The sequence below is a fragment of the Mauremys reevesii genome, unplaced genomic scaffold (assembly GCF_016161935.1).
Source record: "Mauremys reevesii isolate NIE-2019 unplaced genomic scaffold, ASM1616193v1 Contig16, whole genome shotgun sequence".
Lineage (NCBI taxonomy): Eukaryota > Metazoa > Chordata > Testudines > Geoemydidae > Mauremys > Mauremys reevesii.
Genome location: NW_024100782.1, coordinates 310,178 through 330,899, shown reverse-complemented (window position 1 = coordinate 330,899; position 20,722 = coordinate 310,178). Strand labels below are relative to the sequence as shown.

The following is a 20,722-nucleotide window of genomic DNA, read 5'->3' as shown; positions in this document are numbered from 1 at the left end:
AAAAGGCCTGTGATGCTACCCAAGGTTGTGAGGCATGTTGCTAGCAGTTGCCTTTCACGCGAGGAAGCTTGGTCTGTGCCTGCCGGGAGACGGTCCCACAGCTCCAATGGCCATGGGCAGCGCTAGCCCTCCCCTCTCAGCCTACACCGTTCCGTTGTCCCCTTAGTGGTAGACACACTCCAACCCCCAAGCCCAGGGAGGAACCAGCCCCTTGTTACCGTATTTACAGATTTGGGGCCCCCCAAAGAAGCAGGGCACCTCAGCTTACCAGTTCCCCCTCAGCTCACTGCTCCACCTAACACACCCCACTTGGGTACGTTCACAGTGAAAGCAAGGGAAAGTTTGCTGGACAAAGAGAGGAGACTCAGACAATGGCAAGTAGAAATACTGGAAACAAAGGGTTACATCTCAAATCAATACACACATTCTAGAGTAGGGATGGGCAAAGTACGGCCCACAGGCCACATCCGATCCTCCAGCAGGTGTAAACCGGCCCTTGAGTTCCTGCTGGGGAGCGGGGTCTGGGGCTTGCCTTGCTCCTGCGCTCCAGCCGGGGAGCGGGATCGGATGCCACTCCGCGAGCGCATGCCGAGGCTCCCGGAAGCAGCGGCAGGTCCTCCCTCCGGCTCCTACACTGAGGGACAGCCAGGGGGCTCCGCGTGCTGCTCCTGCCTCAAGCGCCACCCCTGCAGCTCCCATTGGCTGGGAGCTGCAGGGCAGCACCTGTGGACGGGGCAGTGTGCAGAGCTGCCTGGCCACACCTCGCATAGGGCCGGAGAGGAACCTGCTGTTGCTTCCAGGAGCTGCTTGAGGTAGCGCCGCCCGGCGCCTGCACCCCTGACCACCTCCCCCCACTCACTCCCCCGCCTCAGCCCAGAGCCCACTCCCACACCCTGAACTCCTTTCGGGCCCCACCCCCCGAGCCCACACCCCCAGCCAGAGCCCTCACCCCCACCCCCCCTGCACCCAAACCCCAATTTTGTGAGCATTCATGGCCCTTGAGCCAAAAAGTTTGCCCACCCCTGTTCTAGAGCCTAATGTACAGCGCCAAGCACAACAGGGTCCTGGCGCGGGGGCTGATTCGAGGAAACGATTCTTAAACTTGCTGGGATTAATGACCTGTCGCCTTAGCACGAGGCCCAGTGGGGGAGTTATGCTGAAGGGTGGGAGGTAGCTGAATACTATAGATCTAAAGAGATGACCTGCCCCAGGTCAGATATTTTCCACACTCCTCCTAAGAGACAAACAGGTAGCCATGAACTGCTCCAGCCCACCACAGGATTCTGCAAGATGGGAGTGCTGGGGACCTTTAGCAATTAGGTTGCCATGCAATGGCTGAGCCGTTAGACCACATTTACATACAGGAACTAAGAAATAAGTGATGCAAATCATGAATATTAATACTTAATATTGTGGACTTCCCAAAAGCCTCATATGGAATCAGGAGCTCCCTTCTGGTTGGCACCGCTCTCTTTCCCCCTCCATCTCTGCTTCCAGCGGGCTCCGTAAGCTGTAAGTATGTGCAATGCAGGATGGGAAGTATGAACTATGCCAGAATCTACTTTACTGTGCTTATTCTACCCATTCTGTGTATTGATCCTTGCCCAGGATATTGTCTGTATTAAATACCGTTTCTGGATGTGTTTCATCAGCTTCTCAGTTAACTGTAAATACGGCCGGCTCCAGCTTCCTTCGCTGGTGCCTGGAGCCGGCCCTGACTGTAAAGTAGCCGCCTAGGAAAAGAACCTGTTATCTGTGATTGGGGCAGGTCACCCCCCAACTCGCAACCTGCGTAATCAGCCAGCGTTCAGGCTGTCAGAGGCAGAGATAAGAGAGGGTCTGCCAAGCCGATGCTGCCTTGAACCTAACGACCCTGGAAACCACTGTGGCGCTGTCTCTGTCCCTTTGCCCCGAGTTCTGTGTGTGTGTGTGTGTGTGTGTGTGTGTGTGTGTGTCTCTCTCTCTCTGCAAAGGCCGGTTCTTCCCCCCGCCAGCTGGCACCTTTCCCCAGGGCCGCCCAGAGGATTCAGGGGGGACCTGGGGCGAAGCAGGGGAGCTGCAGCGCTTGTACTCACCTGGCGGCGATCCGGGTCTTCGGCGGCATTTCGGCAGCGGGGGCCCTTCAGTCGCTCTGCGTCTTTGGCAACACTGAAGGGCCCCCTGCCGCCAAAATGCCACCGAAGACCCAGACCGCTACCGGGCCAGGGCTCACGGGGCCCCTGCAGGGCCCGGGGCAAATTGCCCCACTTGCCCCCCCTCTGGGCAGCCCTGCCTTTCCCCTCAGTTCTCCAGCTGGGGCCTTTGCCCGGCTTCCCTGCAGAGAGGTGGGAAAATCCTCATCGTCTTGCTTGTTGGTTGCTAGCCTGGGGTCTTTCCAGCTTCTTCATTGATCTGGGTCAATTTGTGCCAGGCCTTTACTGACCCATTTGTTCCACCCCAGACAGCAGCGTCACCTAACACCCCCAGTCTCTTGCTCTGCCCCAAGAACTGTTTATACGCCGTGCAGAGCAATGTAAAGCAAAGAGGGAAACTGAGGCACGCCTACACCTATTACCAAAATTCCCTCCCCAATAGAGCTGGGCCAATTGAATCAGCTGTGGATGACTGCAAGGCAGCGATCCTGCTTTACACCAGCTGGGGGTCTGGCCCCACACTTCCTTGGTGGGGACGTGTCTTTGTCTGGGCGCTGACTGCTGAGGCCCCATGAAGGTTCCTCATGGCGTGCGGGACGTGCCAGCCCAGGGAGGTAACTTGCCAAGCTTTGATCTGAGCAGTGACTCACCAGCCCCGCGCTGCTGTCCGGCCGGGAGCAGGAGGAAGTTCTCAGAGCCCCTGTTCAGCTCCTCACCTTGTTCCCTGCCCCTAGATCCCAGTGTCTCTGGCCAGCAGCCCCCACCCTAGAGCCCCTCCCGGTCTGCCAGGGGCCACACCGAGCAGGACTGGGAGCCGGTCGCACCAGGAGTGTGTGAGAGCATCTGTCAGCAGAGACATGGACCCTTCACCACCCACCATGGAGCCCCAGGTGAGCCCCACCTTTCCCCCACCACCCCTGCCCCATGGAGCCCAGGGGAGTCCCCTCTGCTCCCCACCTGCCCCATGGAGCCCCAGGGAAGTCCCCTCTTCTCTGCCCTATGGAGCCCCTGGGGAATCCTCCCTCCCCCCACCTCGTCCTGCCCATGGAAACCCTGATGACTCCCCTCTGTGCCCCACTGCCTGCTGACCTATGGAGCCCCATGGGCAGGAGCACCGGCAGCCTTTTTGACGCCCTAGGCAGTGGAAGATCCCGCCCCCCAAAATGGCACCCCCGACAGAGGTGGCAGAAAGTCCTGCCCTCGAAATACCGCCGATGACCACAGCGGCCAGATGTTTGGCTGCCACGGTCGCCGCCCCGCAAATGTCTGCGCGGTCACCTAATGGGTTGCGCCAGCCCTGCCCACGGGAGAGGGGGTCCCCTGCCCCCCTCCTGTCAGTAGCACACCAGGGGCTAGGGGATGTGGGTTGGTGGCTCTGGGTTGTGCCCAGGCTCAGGGGTGCTGACACTGTGGGGTCCTGTGCAGGTGCCAGGACGGATGCCCAGGGCTGGACTCCTGCTGCTGCCACTTCTCCTCTGCTTCGGGCCAGAGACTGTCGGGAGCATCAACCCGGCTGCGCTCAAAAAAATCGTGGATCACGTGAACAAGTGAGTGATCGGCCTGGGGTTTGTCTCTGTCCTTCCCTACCCCTGTAGCCCAGCTGCGAAGAGCAGTAGAGAATGTCCCTGGTTGGATCCCACTGGCTTGTAGGGATGCCTAGGAAGGTCAGGGGGCCCCACTGTGCCCAGCTCTGCCCAGACCCCACCTGAGAGCAGGGGCTGTCATTGTGCCAGGCACTAGAGACACCTAACCGAGGGCAGAGAGCACCCAGCATGCCAGGGATGTACTGACCCCTGCATTAGATTACGCACAGTCTCGATTCTAAGAGTGATTCTGGAGGTGCAGGAGGCGACAGAGCCCACAGCTGGGAGAGGTGATTCTGGCGGTTCGGGGGAAGATGGAGCCCACAGCTGGGAGGGGTGATGGAGTTCGAGGAGATGGAGCCCACAGCTGGGAGGCGTGATGGAGTTCGAGGGGAGATGGAGCCCACAGCTGGGAGTGATGATTCTGGAGGTTTGGGGGTAGGTGGAGCCCACAGTTGGGAGGGGTAATTCTGGGTCTGCAGGGGTAGGTGGAGTCCAGAGCTGGGATGTTTTTTTCAGGGCCTATTCCCCTTTCTCTCCCTTTTACTTGGCATTTCCTGGCTCAGTCCCAGGAGCCCGGTGCCCCCTGACCCCTCTGTGTCCTGCCCTCTTTCAGTAACGGCGGAGTTAACAAGCAATACGCCTTCGCCACCGCACTGCCCCATGCCACCTGCAGCAACCCCCAGGATGTGGCCACCTACCTGCCCATGGCCCAGCTCGCAGACATGAGAAGGAAGATTGGCCCGTTTGGTGCCCTGTACAACCCGCCCAACGGGAACATCGTGGCTGCTCGGCCAAAGACAGTGATTACACCGCGTGGGAATTACACGGAGCACAGCGAGTGGCGCCTGCTCTCCGGCCCAAACAGCCTTGTGGCCCAGCTCACGGCCAGGACCTACGGCCAGAACAGCTGCTTGATCTTATTTACCTTCAATTCACCCTGCTCCAGCAAGTGTCTGCGCGAGGCCGGGCGCTCCAACATCGTGAACATGACCAGCGCTGCCTTCTTGGCCATCAACAACAACTTCAAGGCCTTCGTGTTCCAGAAGATCTTCGACTACGACATGAAGCCTGAAGTGACCCGCCAGGCCCTGCTGCAGGCCTGGCACCGGCTGCGCCACGTGCCCCTGCTGCGCTGCGACAACAACGGCTGCCAGGACTGTGCTCCGGTGGACCCCCGAAACAACCCCTGCCTGGCTGGGAAGGCGTAGACAATGGAGCGGAGCCAGGAACCACGTGCGGCTCTTTGTGCCACTGGCCTCCCTCGCTGCCCATGCGCTTCTGCATCGCTAAGTGTAACAGAAACACATCCCAACCGGGAACCAGGCTGCAATCCAGAACCCCACTCTGATGTGCGCTCCGATCTAGAACCCTAATCCACATGTGTGCTCCAATCTAGAACCCTATTCCCAGGCATGTGTCAATTTAGAATGATTCCCCAGTACGTGCCAACCTAGAACCCCTTCCAGAGTGTGTTCCCATTTAGAACCCCATCCCTGGATGTGCTAAAATCTGCAGTCTAGAGCCCCATTGCTGGGTGTGCTCCAATGCAGTACCCCATTCCCATCTCTGGTTGTGCTCCAGCCTAGAACTCCATCCCTGGGTGTGCTCCAATCTTTGATCTAGAAGCCCGTCCCTCTCCCCAAGTGTGCTCCAATCCAGAATTGCCACCCCCACAGTGGGCCTCAAGCTCTGTTCTAAACCTTCACCCCTCACAGTGCATCAAGCTCCAATCGAGAACATGACCCCCATCCCTGGGTGGTCTCGGAGCTGCAGTCTAGAATCCACATTCACCCAGTGAGAGCAGAATTCTGATCTAGAACCCAGCTTCCATCCCTGCACAAGGCCGGAGAGGGGACAGTGGACGGGAGCACGGCACATTATGCCTGGTGACTGTATCATGGGGCTGGATCAGAGGGGGGAGCCCCTTACTCAGATATTGGTGGGTGGGAGGATTCCTAGGCATGGACCATAGCCACGGTGGGGCAGTGGGGATCTCGGAGCACAGGGCTCTGTCAGTGGGGGCTGCTTTGGGGTTGTTCCATTCTGCGGGTGACGCTTTTTTCTCTGACATGCAATTGCTGCCAGTAAAGCTTCTGAGCATCTTGGGGCCTCACGTCTCTGTCCATGCGTCCAGGTCTCCCATCTCCGTCTGTGCGTCGGGGGTCTCATGTCATCCCCTGGGTGGGCAGGGTCCCCAAGGGCAGCCCCTCATCGAGCCCGGCTCCCAGCTGGCAGCCTGGGTTTTACTGGGTCCAGAGCCCCCAAGTGTTCCCCTCCCCATCCCTAGAACCCCCCTCCCCTGCTCCTTGGGCAGGGATCCCTTGAGCAGACAGCCCCAATCCCCCAGGGATGGGGGGTTGTGACATTGTACCCCAAAGAAATACCCTGGCATGGTTTGGGGTAGCCGAGCTCTGTAATGAGAAGGAGACAGGCCCTGGGACAGACCCCGGCACAGTCACTGCGCCCCATCCTTGCCGCACGGTCCCAGAGATGTGGCCCCTGGGAGAAAACCCAGCCAGAGGAACCCTCTCTGAGATCCCAGAGATTCCTGGGAGCTATGACCGAAACTGCCCGAGGACCTAAATCCAGAGCACTCTCTGTACCCATCTATCTACTTAATGGGACCCTGCAGCCTGGGAGCCAGGACTCCTGGGTTCTATCTCTGGCTCTGGGATGGGACTGGGGTCTAGTCGTTAAAGCATGGGGAGAGGGGGCTGGGAGTGAGAGGTGCTGGATGCTGCACAGACACGGTGAGATAAAGCCTCCAGCCTAAAGCCAACCCTGACTCTCTAACCAGACACAAGCAGCAGGGAGGATGATTATACCCCGTTCATACAAGGGGAGATGGAGACACAGGCAGGTTAAGTGACACCACAAGGTCCCCTGGGAGCAGGGATCTCCCCATCCCTGAATCTCCAGCAGCTGGGAACCCCCCAGTGACTCCATCCCTGCTTCCCGGCCGGGTGAACCCTCTGCTGGGCCCAGAGCTCAGGGCAGAGCCTGGCTCCGAGTATCCCATCAGCATGGAGATCCTTTATGGGTCTGGATGTGTGTGGGGCTGGGAGTGGGGATGCCGAGCCAGGCCCCAGATCTGTTACAATAATCTCCACAGAATCACTGGGATCCGACCAGTTGGGCGGCTCCGATCCGGAGCGAGATCGGCAGCTGTAGAACCCTCCGACTCCACATCTAGCGCTGGGGATGGTGAATTCACCCCTGTCCCCAGCAGCATCCAGCTCCTGGATTTGGATTCCATCTTTATACAGAAATAACCTCCTGGCCTCGCACCAGCACTGACAGCGGAGGGTAACAGCTCCCCCCACACTGCTGGGGCTGATGGAGATGGAGGGTCCGGGCGCAGGGAGCTCTGCGTTCACACACAAACAGGAGTGAGTTGGGGCAACACAAGCCCCTCCCCGTGTGTCTGTAACCTGCCCTTAGCACTCAGCCCCAGGGCTAACAGACACCTCACTGCATCCACAGGGAACCTGTGCGCAGGGTTCTGATAGCCCCTGGGGTCACTCCGGAGTCACCCCTGACTGCACTGGGGGCAGGGCCGGGTTCTGATCTCAGCCCCCCCTGGAGGCAATACCAGGAGGCTGAAGTGAATTTTGGGGTGAAGATTCAGGGCTCAGTGCCTCTTTTCCCCTCCTTCCCACCCACCCTGTCCTTAACAGTAAAGTTTCCCCAGCCCCACAGATATTCATGGCCCGACACCCTGCTCCACCCACCCAGCCAGCAGCCTGGTTTGAGCACAGATCCTGCCAACTACGCCACTGTGACGGGTTAGATCACAGAAACCCTCTTGTGAGCCGCCAACCGATGTGCCAAGACTACCTCTGTCCCTGCTTTCCTGCCCCGTCAGCTTGGGACTTCAGTGCCCTGCCTGGTTTGAGCCAGACACGCTAGCCTGCTGCAAACCCAGACCCAGGTCCGGGCCATGTCCCCTAACAGCTGTAGGCTTGACTGAAAGCAGCTTACAGAAGTGTTCTTGTCTTTAACACTCAGATGCCCAGCTCCCAAGGGGGTCTAAACCCAAATAAATCCGTTTTACCCTGTATAATGCTGAACTCATAAATTGTTCGCTCTCTGTAACACTGATAGAGGGATATGCACAGCTGTTTTCTCCCCCAGATATTAATACATACTCTGGGTTAATTAATAAGTAAAAAATGATTTTATTAAATACAGAAAGTAGGATTTAACTGATTTCAAGTAGTAACAGACAGAACAAAAAGAATTACCAAGTAAAATAAAATAGAACATGCAAGTCTATGTCTAAGAAACTGAATACAGATAACACCTCACCAGTTCCAGTAAGCTTCCTTTTAATAGAGTAGTCTCTTCCTAGTCTGGGTCCAGCAATCACTCACACCCCCATAGTTACTGTCCTTTGTGCCAGTTTCTTTCAGGTATCCTTGGGGTGGAGAGGCTCTCTCTTTAGCCAGCTGAAGACCCAATAGAGGGGTCTCCCACGACTTAAATAGACTTTCTCTTGTGGGTGGAGTCCTCCCCCTCTCTCCTATGCAAAGTGCAGCTCCAAGATGGAGTTCTGGAGTCACCTGGGCAAGTCACATGTCCATGCATGACTCACAGTTTTTGCAGGCAGAAGCCATTGCTAGTTTTTTTTCTCTTTCTTAATTGGCCTCTCAGAGTTGGTAAGACAATTCCCACCTTTTCATGCTCTCTGTATGTGTATATATATAGCTCCTCAATATATGTTCCATTCTATGCATCCAATGAAGTGAGCTGTAGCCCACAAAAGCTTATGCTCAAATAAATTTGTTAGTCTCTAAGGTGCCACAAGTACTCCTGTTCTTTTTATTGTTCCTTAAGTGCTTCTTGACTGGGCACTTAACTTCTGCAAATTCCTTTCTAAAGAAGCTGACCAAATGCCTTACAAAGCATACCTAGAAATCAAGCCAGTATGCAGCCAATATTCATAACTTCAAGTACAAAATGATATATATGTACAAATTGTAAAAGTTATGCTCTATCCTGAGATAAGTTACATGGCACATGTAGCATAAAACATACTCCAGTTATGCCATAGTCCCAAAAAGCATTATGGGATACATCGTCACCCCCCCCTCCCATGGACACACCCCATTTGTCTCTGATACTGAGGAAGAGGATGGTGAGAGCAGATGCCAGCAAGGGGCCCCTCAGCACTGCCACCAACACCCTGGTGTACAGTTCCACCAAGCCCCGAGCAAGGAACTCAGCTGGTGGCTCCAGCTACAGGAAGCTGATGATGTCGCGTCTCTTCCTGCGTCCATCACACCATGTCTCTAATCTGCAGGTGAAATCCAACATGGCCAAAGTAAGCAGAGGTCCCTGCAAAACCCTGGGACCATCAGCCTGGTCAAGCATCATGCAGCTCACAGCTTGTCCGTGTCTCTGGAAACTGGGCACCCTTGATGTACCCTACAGCCTTGGGGAAGGTGCACCAGAGGCCACAGGGTCTGGTCTTCAATCTTCAGCAGATTCTAGTCCCCCTCCCCACCTTTTACAGGCATCCCATGTAGGTAACATTGATATGTGATCATGCAATTGAACAATGGAGTCACAATGTACGTGCACGAGGGGGCAGAGTTAAGATTGTTCAGGAAACCTTAACTGTGGCATTTCCTGGTGCTGGAGGTTTTGACTCTGCAGCCTTCCCGCTCAGCCTGCACCATGTGAGGCGCGGGCGCGATGGGGAACACCTGGGTTTGCTGCCACATGCGCTGTAGCTGAGTGGTGATGACGGCTTAATGCTATAAAGTTTTAAGGGTCTTTCCTTAGCATGTGAATAAATCAGGTGTTGTGTATTTGGTTGTCATGGGTTTTGTTACTATGGCAACTGAGTTAGACTATTAAGGGATAGCTCAGCCGGTTGAAACCGGCTGAGTGAGCTCTCTGTCTCTGTAAAATAAAATGGAGGTTTTGGTTAGCTGTCTGCTCTCTGGCCTCAAGTGATTGCTTCCTACACCGGCTGCCCCAAGGATACAACACTGGCGACGCGGGTGGGATCCTGGTGCTGCTCCAGTAACAGAAGGAAGTAGAAGTCAAGGTAAAGACCAAACAAAGAAAAAAAGCTGCTTGTTGCACTGACTGTGAAAGTGAAACTAAAAATCATGGCTACTCTGACCAGGCCCCTGGAGCCTTTTGATGAGAATACAGAGCAGTGGCATGTGTATACTGAGCGTTTTGAGCTTTTTGGTATTGCAAATGACATTACAGAAGCGAAGAAGGTGCCAATATTCTTAACTGTTGTAGGGGCTAAAACCTACTCTCTGCTACGCAGCTTACTACACCCTGTTAAGCCTGAGACTAAATCTTACAGTGACATTGTGGAAATCCTGGGGTCTCATTTCTCCCCAAAACCACTGGTAATTGCTGAAAGATATAGGTTCCACAAAAGAGACCAAAAGGAAGATGAAACAGTTGTACAATTTGTAGCCATTTTAAAAAAGCTAGCAGAACACTGTGAATTTAAAGAGATGTTAAATGATGCCCTGCGTGACAGGTTAGTGTGTGGCCTCTGCAGTGAAGCTATACGGAAGCGCCTACTGACAGGCTCAGCTTACATTACAGAAGGCTGTTGATATTGCTGTCTCCGTGGAACTGGCTACAAGGGAGGCACAATACATCGGTGCATCCCCTAGGGTGCAAAAAGTGTCACAAGAACTGACCCACAAAATGGTGCAGAGTCAAGAATGTTACCGCTGTAGTAGCTGGGTCACCAGGCATCAGAATGCTGGTGTAAGGACCTGGTGTGTCGACACTGTGGCAAAAGGGACACATTGAGTATGCCTGTAAACAAAAGAAAAGAGGCCTGGGGTCTGGCCGACAAAAGAGGAACCTTGCATACCCTAGAGCAGACCCAGGATGATCAAGGTGACACCTCCTCACAAGAGGAAGTGCCACTGCATGTTTTGTCTTTGGCAGCGGGCTCACATGAATACTGGGTAACCCCCTTATTGGAGGGCAAACCTATACGCATGGAACTAGACACCGGTGCAGCTGTCTCGCTGGTTCCGGAGACTGTGTATAAGGAAAAGCTACAGCATCTTCCGCTTAAGGCAACAAAAACTGTTCTGAAGACGTATACAGGTGAAGCTGTGCCCATGTTGGGCACTATTGATGTTAAGGTGGAGCTCAATGGACAGGCGGCTAAATTGCCACTGTTTGTGGTGAGAGGTGACTACCCAGCCTTAATGGGTAGGTCTTGGCTTGGGAAGATTCAGCTGAACTGGGCAGAAGTGCACCGGATGACTAAAGAAGAAACCAGTCTAACCCTATACTAAGGAAACATGCTGCTGTTTTTGGAGATGATTTGGGAAGTATGAAGGGAATCACTGTGACATTGAACATTAAACCTGGCAGTCCACCAAAATATCTGAAAGCCCGAACTGTGCCATATGCCATCAGGCCAAAAGTTGAAGCAGACCTGGAGCGCCTGGTCACCAATGGAGTCCTAATACCAGTTACCCATAGCTCATGGGCCACTCCTATCGTTCCAGTAGTGAAGAAAGATGGCTCTCTCCGGATTTGCGGTGATTTTAAAGTCACTGTCAACCCAGTGTTGTGTGCAGAGCAATACCCGCTTCCCCGCATCGATGACCTCTTCGCAGGCCTGGCTGGGGGACAAAAGTTCAGTAAGATTGATCTGAGTCAAGCATATTTACAGATGCACGTCGATGAAAAGTCCCAAGAGCTGTTGACTATTGTGACTCATAAGGGGCTTTATCGATACTGTCGCCTACCCTTCGAATCACATCGGCTCCGCCCTGTTCCAGAGGGCTATGGACCAGATCTTGTGTGGCTTGTCAGGAGTTCAGTGCTATCTGGATGATATCCTGGTCACTGGAAGAAATGAAGAGGATCACTTAAAGAATTTAGAGGCTACCCTACAAAGACTGGAAGAGTATGGCCTCTGAGTTCGCAAAGACAAGTGTGAATTCTTCAAGCCCTCTGTTGAATATTTGGGACACATCATCGATTCTGCAGGTCTTCATAAGGCCCCTGCAAAATTTAAAGCTATTGTGGAGGCTCCCCCACCTCGAAATGTAAGCCAGCTACGCTCATTTCTAGGACTACTGAACTATTATGGAAAGTTCATCTCACAGTTAGCCACACTGCTAAAACCACTTCATGAGCTCCTTGGGCAGAACAAGGCCTGGAAGTGGACTGAAGCCTGTGATGTTGCATTTAACAAAGCTAAGGCTGCATTGTTAAATTCTGAAGTTCTCACGCACTTTGATCCATCCTTACCCCTGCAATTGGCCTGCGATGCTTCCTTATGGAGTGGGAGCGGTCGTGTCACACATTATGCCTTCGGAGAAGAAAGACCTATTGCTTTTGCTTCACGCACTCTAAGCAAAGCAGAAACTAACTACGCCCAAATCGAACGTGAGGCATTAGGAATTGTTTTGGAATTAGGAAGTTTCATCAGTACCTGTTTGGGCGAAGTTTACTCTTCTTACAGACCATCGACCTCTGACATCAATTTTGGACCCTACACAGGCATTCCCCATTAGCTGCTAGTCGTATGCAACGTTGGGCATTGATACTTTCTGCACACACATATGAAATCAAATATCGAAATCCACTCTGCACGGCAATGGAGATGGCCTCTCAAGGTTGCCTTTACCGGTCAAACATCAAGATAGTGCCCAAAAGGAAATCTTCTACTTTGAACAGGTAGAGAATACACCCATCACTGCTGCTCAGATAAAGAAGGCAACCCGCGTTGACCCAGTATTATCCCAAGTTATGGACCTGGTGATGCATGGAAAAACTCGACAAACCTCTCCGGTCTCACCCGACCTTGTTCCCTACATGTCCAGGCGGACGGGGTTATCGGTCCAATCTGGTTGTTTGTTGTGGGGGAGGCGTGTCATTATTCCACCACCCCTGAGATCACAGATGTTAGAACAGCTCCATTCCGGTCACTGTGGAATAGTGCGCATGAAGGAAATTGCACGAAGCTATTTTTGGTGGCCTAGATTGGACAGTGCTATTGAAGAGAAGGCAAAAGCTTGTATGTCATGTCAGGGTGTAAGAAATGCACCCCAGTGGGCACCCCTACACCCATGGGACTGGCCTGAAAACCCGTGGCAACATATTCACGTTGACTTTGTTGGCCCTCTTGAAGGAAGCATGTTCTTGGTGGCAGTAGATGCCCATTCTAAATGGCCAGAAGTCTCTATAATGCAGTCCACTACTGCAGAGAGTACTATCCAAAAACTCCGAGGACTCTTTAGTCGTTTTGGTCTGCCAGAACAACTTGTGAGTGACAACGGACCGCAGTTCGTCTCTCAGGAGTTTCAAAATTTTATGAAGGCAAATGGGATACACCACATCACGTCAGCACCATATCATCCGTCCACCAACGGATTAGCTGAAAGATTTGTGCAGACAATGAAAAACGCTTTGAAATCAGCAAAGGGACAACACTCCATTCAAAAGCGTCTGGATACCTTCTTACTTTCCTATAGAAACACACCTCATGCTACGACCCAGGCTTCCCCAGCCTTTCTAATGATGGGACGACAGCTGCGCACTTGCTTTGATCTGCTGAAACCTTCTGAACCCAGACAAACTGTGCAACATCAGCAGCAATATCAAGTCATCAGACGGGCACCCAGAGCAAAAGACCGAACCTTTAGCCCAGGGCAGCCAGTTTTGGCTCGGAATTATACTTCCAGAGCTAAAGGGGTCCCGGCCACAGTCATCACTCAAACAGGACCTGTAAAAGCAACAAAGAATCCTGTGGCACCTTATAGACTAACAGACGTTTGTTCAAACAGGACCTGTTTCCTATACAGTCCGGACTGCAGAGAATCTTACCTGGCGGCGACATGTAGATCAGCTGTTGCCAGGTCATGCCAGTCTTCAGGACCCATCTGCAGTTGAGGGGTCTGACTTCACCCCTCCTGGTGAGACACCAAATCATGAGTCGCCTGTTCCTGACTGTTCTCCTCCATTACTGCCGGCAGCTGAGATACCCCTTTGCCCAGCACGAGCTGATACCACCTCCTCACCTATTTGTGCTGCGGACCCTGAGCCCCTAGTACTTTCGGGTGCAACAACACCAGAAGTTCGCCATAATCCACCTAGAGACAGAAGGCCTCCTCATCGGCTGGATCTTTAGTTAGGGCGAACCCACGGTTATGGGGCAAAATAATCCCCAGGGTTTAGCCGGGAATGGAGGCAGTCTACCCTCCTTCTCTAGTTTAGTGTGTGTTTTATTTAGGGGATGTTCTTATTAGGGGGGGAGGAATATGTTGTGTATTTGGTTGTCATGGGTTTTGTTACTATGGCAACTGAGTTAGACTATTAAGGGATAGCTCAGCCGGTTTCAACCGGCTGAGTGAGCTCTCTGTCTCTGTAAAATAAAATGGAGGTTTTGGTTAGCTGTCTGCTCTCTGGCCTCAAGTGATTGCTTCCTACACCGGCTGCCCCAAGGATACAACATCAGGTTCAAAAGAAAAGCCAAGGAAAAGGAATTCCATCCTGTATCCCCAGTGGGTCACCAGCCGGGAGAGACCCAGGGACCCTCTAATGCCCCCACAGAGACCCTGTCCCCCGAGCTGAAGGAGACACTGTTAGTGGTTATGTGGCCAGGCCCCTAGAGAGGGACATGTCACAGGCTTTGTTTATACAGCCATTGGCTAGTGCAGTGGTTTTCAAACTCTTTTTCTGGCGACCCAGTTGAAAAAAATGGTTGATGCCCGTGACCCAATGGAGCTGGGGCTGAGGGGTTTGGGGTGTGGGAGGTGGCTCAGGGATGGGGCAGAGGTTGAGGTGTGGGGGTGAGGGCTGCAGGGTGGAGCCAGGAATGAGGAGTTTGGGGTGCAGGAGGCGGGCTCTGGGTTGTGGGGGCTCAGAGCTGGGGCAGGGGCTTGGAGTGCAGGAGGGGGTCAGGGCTCTGGGCTGGGGGTTCAGGCCCTGGGGTGGAACCAGGGATGAGGGGTTTGGGGTGCAGGAAAGGGCTTCAGGTTTGGGGGGCTCTGGGCTGGGGATGAGGGGTTGGGGGGGGCTCAGGGCTGAGGCAGGGGATTGGGGCTCAGGGTTAGGGCATGGCCTTACCTTGGGTGGCTCCCGGTCAGCTGTGCAGTGGGGGTGCTAAAGCAGGCTTCTTCTTCGAGTGATTGCTCCTATGCATTCCAGTTAGGTGTGCGCGCCGTGCGTGCACGGCTCTTTGGAAGACTTTTACCCTAGCAACACTCGGTGGGTCGGCTGGGCGCCCCCTGGAGTGGCGCCGCTATAGCGCAGGATATATACCCCTGCCGACCCATCCGCTCCTCAGTTCCTTCTTTCCGCCCGTGACGGCCGTTAGAACAGTGGAGCGCAGCTTAGCTGACCTTCACCTCCCTAGTTACTCGTAGTTTCTCTCGTTTAGTGTATAGTTTATAGTTGTAGTTAACTTTATTTGTTTGTAGTATAGGATTTATTTTCAGGGGTTCGGGGTTTATCCCCTTCCCCTCACCCGGTGCCGGGTCCGATGCCTGGTCCACAGGGTTTTACAATGCTCGGCCGGCCACAAGCCATTGCCGACAAGAGATCCTCTCCTAAGTGCCTCGAGGATTCTCAACTGACAGATAAGTGCCGCATTCGCGGGGCCTTTGATCCTAGAACAAAGGGGAGCGGGACTTTCGTCTCAAACAGCTCCTGAGGGAGGCAGCTCTTGCTCCTCCGCTCTCGGCGCTGAGCGCTGGTTAGTCTTCAAGGAGCGCTCCCTCGGCACCGGTTCCCCGGTGCCGCCAAGGCCTCCCGGCACTGGCCCTCGCTGACTCCAACGTCCACTCGGCATGGTTCCCTCTCCTGGAGGATGAAGAGGCACAATATACTTGCTGCGTCCAAGCCACCTGCTCCGCAGCCGAGCGTTATGCTCAGTCGGATCTCCCGGCACCGATGTCTATCGCGGCACCGACAATATCCACACCATTAACTCCAGCCAGGCAAGAGCCGTCGAGTCCGGTGCCGGAAAGCTCCCCGGTACGGACCGTGGTCGAGCTTGCTATGACGCTGCGTCCGAGCCGCCTGCTCCGCAGCCGAGCGCTATGCTCAGTCGGATCGCCCGGCACCGATGTCTGCCGCGGCACCGACAATATCCGCACCATTAACTCCGGCCAGGCAAGAGCCGTCGAGTCCGGTGCTGGAAAGCTCCCCGGTACGGACCGTGGTCGAGCTCGCTAAGACGCTGTGTCCGAGCCGCCTGCTCTGCAGCCGAGCGCTACGCTCAGTCGGTTCGCCGGCACCGATGTCTGCCGCGGCACCGACAATATCCGCACCATTAACTCCGGCCAGGCAAGAGCCGTCGAGTCCAGTGCTGGAAAGCTCCCCGGTACGAACCGTGGTCGAGCTCACTTTTCAGCGGCGTCCGAGCGGCCCGCTCCGCAGCCCGAGCGCTCTACTACGTCAGGCTGCCCGGCACCGGTGACTGCTACGGCACCGACAGTATCAGCACCATAGACTACGGCCTCGCAAGAGCCGTCGAGTCCAACACCTGAATGCTCCCCGGTGAGAGCTGTGGTCGAGCTCACTATTCCCTCCACGCTGGGAACATTTCCACAGCGAGGGAGTTGATGGCAAGGGCAGAGCCTGCGCTGCTTAACCCCCGACATCGCCGGTGTGGGTTATATGGTCTTTTGGCGAGCCTGTCTTGCTCACGCCACCCTGCGTCGGCACCGCAGAGCAGCACCGTCCCCGATCGTGGTCCCGCAATCGTTCTCGGTCCCGTCACCGATCGAGGTCCCGACGCCGCTCGTGGTCTCGGCACCGTTCTCCATTGCGGTACCTTTAGTACTCGCGGCGCCGGCCAGCGTCACGTTCGCTGGCCCGGTACATTCGGCACCAATCCCGCTCCCGGCACCGCCCCAGGCACCGAGACTCCCGTACCCACTCCTGAACGTCGAGCCTCACGCTCTCGGTCGACCGCCCAGCACAGCTCCGATGGCAGGTCTCGTTCTCGGTACCGGTATGTCTCCCGGTACTGATCCCCGGTGCCGAGTCGAGCGACGTCAGTTAGAGAAGGAGACTCTACCAAAGGCTCTTCAGCTCCTTCAGGGCCACCCAGTCACGCATCAGTGTTGCCACGTGCGGACACTTCATATGCGCAGTACTCTCTTTTCCGATGTGCCCTCCAGAGTCTTCCAGGAGACCTATCAGAGGTCCTTCTAGTCACCATGGGCGTACTGCCACGCCAGAGGCATACCGGTGCTCCCATCTCGCAACGTTCCGTCGGAGCTCTGGGTGCCAGAGGCGGCAATTAGCCGTCCCCCTGCGACCAGTACGGAGCAAGCCCCGGTTCAGCCACCGGGCTCCCAGATCCCACCGGATCAGGAGGTCGTCCAGGAGTGCGAGCCCACACAGGACCCACTTGTCCCTGGCCTTTCTTCTTCCTCCTCCCCAGCTGAGGCGGGGGCAGGAACATACTCCTCGGGCCCTCCTCTGATCGGAATGCAAGTGCATAGCATCATCCGGGGGTACGAGTACCTAGGTACATCTACCCCCCCCCCGCTCCCTTGTCGTCCAGTCCCTCAATGGGATGGAACGCCATGGCCAGCAGGCACCAGCTCCTAAATCCTAGAGGGCTAGGCGACTGGTCTTACGGGGCCGTACGATGTACTCGGCGGGGGCCCTGCCACTTTGTGTAGCAAACTAGCAAGCCCTGCTTAGCCGCTACTACGGGTGGCGGTGGGCAACTTTACAGAGTCGGTTCTTCAGAACTCACGTCAAGAGTTCGATGCCCTCCTGGATCGAAGGAAGAAGCTGGATAGAGCTTCCCTCCAGGCCTAGTTGGATGCAGCTGACTTCACTGCCACGACCCTGGCCTCAGGTGTGGCCTCGAGGCGCATTTCCTGGCTCCGGTTATCGAGCCTTCCCTCGCAGCTGCTGTCCACTATACAGGACTTGCCCTGCACTGGCAAAGGCCTGTTCTCTGAGAAAGCTGGCCCTAGGCTGCAAAGCCTGAAGGGCAGCAGGGTCACTTTCCGCTCTCTCTTAGCATGCACACGCCGGTGCTTAGCGCCGACCTTTCCGTCCCCAGCCTCACCGCTCTTACCCTGCGCCTAGACAAAGACAAGATTTTGCCAGCAGGCGTCACTTATGCGGTCGTGGGCGTCAATCAGGCCCTCAAGGTTAAGGTCCTTCTAACCATCCTCGTCCCTCTTAGGGACCCCTCTCATGAGCGATTCCTCTTGCAACAGGTGCGGACGCTCCTCTTCATCGGAGCTATACAGGAGGTGCCTAGGGACGAAACCTAATCCCCTAGGCGAAGGGAGGTCTCAGACATATCCTAGACCTGCGGGTCCTCAACAAGTTCACGCTGCGGATACGTTCCGCATGGTTCCCAGGGGGACCGTCATCCCACCCTTGGATCCCGGAGATTGTATGCCGCCCTCGATATGAGGGGCGCGTATTTTCATGTCCCCATTTCTCTTCCACATTGGCTCGTTCGAGGGACCTCCGAGCCCAAGTACCAGTCCTGTGGGCATCGACACGGACCTATTCTTCTTCGAGTGATTGCTCCTATGCATTCCAATGTAGGTGTGCGCGCCGCGCGTGCACGGCTCTTCGGAAGATTTTTACCCTAGCAACTCCGGCGGGCCGGCTGGGCGCCCCCTGGAGTGGCGCCGCTATAGCGCAGGATATATACCCCAGCCGGCCCGTCCGCTCCTCAGTTCCTTCTTTCCGCCCGTGACGGCCGTTGGAACAGTGGAGCACAGCTTAGCTGACCTCCACTTCCCTAGCTACTCGTAGTTTCTCTCGTTCTGTTTATAGTGGTAGTTAAATCTGTTTGTTTGTAGAATAGTATAGTGTATTTATTTTACAGGGGTTGGGGTTTATCCCCTTCCCCTCACCCGGGGCCGGGTCCGGTGCCCAGTCCACAGGGTTTTCTCCTGCTCGGCCGGCCACAAGCCGCTGCCGACAAGAGATCTTCTCCTAAGTGCCTCGAGGGATCTTACCTCACAGATAAGTGCCGCGTTGTGAGGCCCTTAATCCGTGAACAAAGGGGAGCGGGGCTTTCGTTTGAACAGCTCCTGAGGGAGGCAGCTCTTGCTCCTCCGCTCTCGGCGCCGACCGCTAGTTCGTTTTCACGGCGCGCTCCCTCGGCACCGGACCGCCGGTGCCGCCAAGGCCTCCTGGCACCACCGTCGCTGACGTACCCTCGGCATGGACCTCTCTCCTGGAGGATGAGGAGTTACTCCGGCCAGGCAAGAGCCGTTGAGTCCGGTGCTGGAAAGCTCCCCGGTATGCACCGTGGTCGAGCTCGCCCGGAAGCTGCGTCGGAGCCGCCTGCTCCGCAGCCAAGCGCTATGCTCCGTCGGATCGCCCGGCACCGATGTCTGCCGCGGCACCGACAATATCCGCACCTTTCACTCCGGCCAGGCAAGAGCCGTTGAGTCCGGTGCTGGAAAGCTCCCCGGTACGGACCGTGGTCGAGCTTGCTCTGACGCTGCGTCCGAGCCGCCTGCTCCGCAGCCGAGCGCAATGCTCCGTCGGATCGCCCGGCACCGATGTCTGCCGCGGCACCGACAATGTCCGCACCTTTCACTCCGGCCAGGCAAGAGCCGTCGAGTCCGGTGCTGGAAAGCTCCCCGGTACGGACCGTGGTCGAGCTCGCTCTGACGCTGCGTCCGAGCCGCCTGCTCCGCAGCCGAGCGCTATGCTCCGTCGGATCGCCCGGCACCGATGTCTGCCGCGGCACCGACAATATCCGCACCTTTCACTCCGGCCAGGCAAAAGCCGTTGAGTCCAGTGCTGGAAAGCTCCCCGGTGCGGACCGTGGTCGAGCTCGCTCTGTAGCTGCGTCCGAGCCGCCTGCTCCACAGCCGAGTGCTAGGCTCCGTCTGCTCACCCGGCACCGATGTCGGCCGCGGCACCGACAATATCCGCACCGTTAACTCCGGCCAGGCAAGAGCCGTCGAGTCCGGTGCCGGAAAGCTCCCCGGTACGCACCGTGGTCGAGCTCGCCCGGAAGCTGCGTCCGAGCTGCCTGCTCCGCAGTCGAGCGCGATGTTCAGTCGGTTCGCCCGGCACCGATGTCGGCCGCGGCACCGACAATATCCGCACCGTTAACTCCGGCCAGGCAAGAGCCGTCGAGTCCGGTGCTGGTAAGCTCCCCGGTACGGACCGTGGTCGAGCTCGCTAGGAAGCTGCGTCCGAGCCGCCTGCTCCGCAGCCGAGCGCTATGTTCGGTGGGACCGCCGGCACCGAAGTCTGCCGCGGCACCGACAATACCCGCACCATTAACTCTGGCCAGCCAAAGAGCCGTCGACTCCGGTGCCGGAAAGCTCCCCGGTACGGGCCGTGGTCGACCTCGCCCTGAAGCTGCATCCGAGCCGCCTGCTCCGCAGCCGAGCGCTATGCTCCATCGGATCGCCCGGCACCGATGTCTACCGCGGCACCGACAATGCCCGCACCATTAACTCCGGCCAGGCAAAGGCCATCGAGTCTGGTGCTGGAACACTCCCCCGTGCGGACTGTGGTCGAGCTCGCTATGAAGCTGCATCCGGGGTGCCGGCTATGGTCGAGCTCACTGTTCCCTCCACGCCAGAGACAGTGTCCGCGGCGAGGGGGCTGATTGCAACGGCAGCATCTACGCTGCCTCAACCCCCGGCACCGCCGGTGGGGGTTGCATAGTCGATGGGCAAGCCTGCCTTGATCAGGCCACCCTACCTCGGCACCGCACAGCGGCACCGTTCAGGGTCGCGGTCCCGCAGATGTTCTCGGTCCCGTCACCGATCTAGGTCTCGGCACCGTTCTCCATGTTGGTACCAGTAGTGCTCGCGGCACCGGTCAGCATCCCGTTCGCCGGTCCGGGGCACTCAGCACCGATCAAGCCCCAGGCACCGGGACACTCGTAGCCACTCCTGGTCATCGAGCCTCGCACCCTCGGTCGACCGCCCGGCACAGCTTCGGTGGCAGGTCCCATTTTCGGTACCGGTCTGCCTACCGGTACCGATCCCCGGTGCCGCAACGAGCGACGTCAGTTACAGACGGACACTC

At 56.2% G+C, this 20,722-nt stretch overlaps 2 protein-coding genes across 2 annotated transcripts in view; both read left to right on the top strand.

The window, feature by feature from the left end:
* Positions 1-2,875: 2,875 nt before the first annotated feature.
* LOC120393186 lies at positions 2,876-5,775 on the top strand. The gene is made up of 3 exons (XM_039517762.1): positions 2,876-3,022; positions 3,558-3,679; positions 4,332-5,775. Exons 1-3 carry the CDS (start codon positions 2,990-2,992, stop codon positions 4,924-4,926), a joined length of 750 nt encoding a protein of 249 aa, XP_039373696.1. The 5' UTR covers positions 2,876-2,989; the 3' UTR covers positions 4,927-5,775.
* A 3,077-nt stretch (positions 5,776-8,852) lies between these two features.
* Positions 8,853-20,722, top strand: part of LOC120393176 (translation initiation factor IF-2-like) — a 37,207-nt gene continuing 25,337 nt past the window's right edge. The window contains exon 1 of the mRNA XM_039517748.1: positions 8,853-9,041. Within this exon, the coding sequence (XP_039373682.1) occupies positions 8,853-9,041 (189 nt within the window). The remainder of the gene's footprint in view (positions 9,042-20,722) is intronic.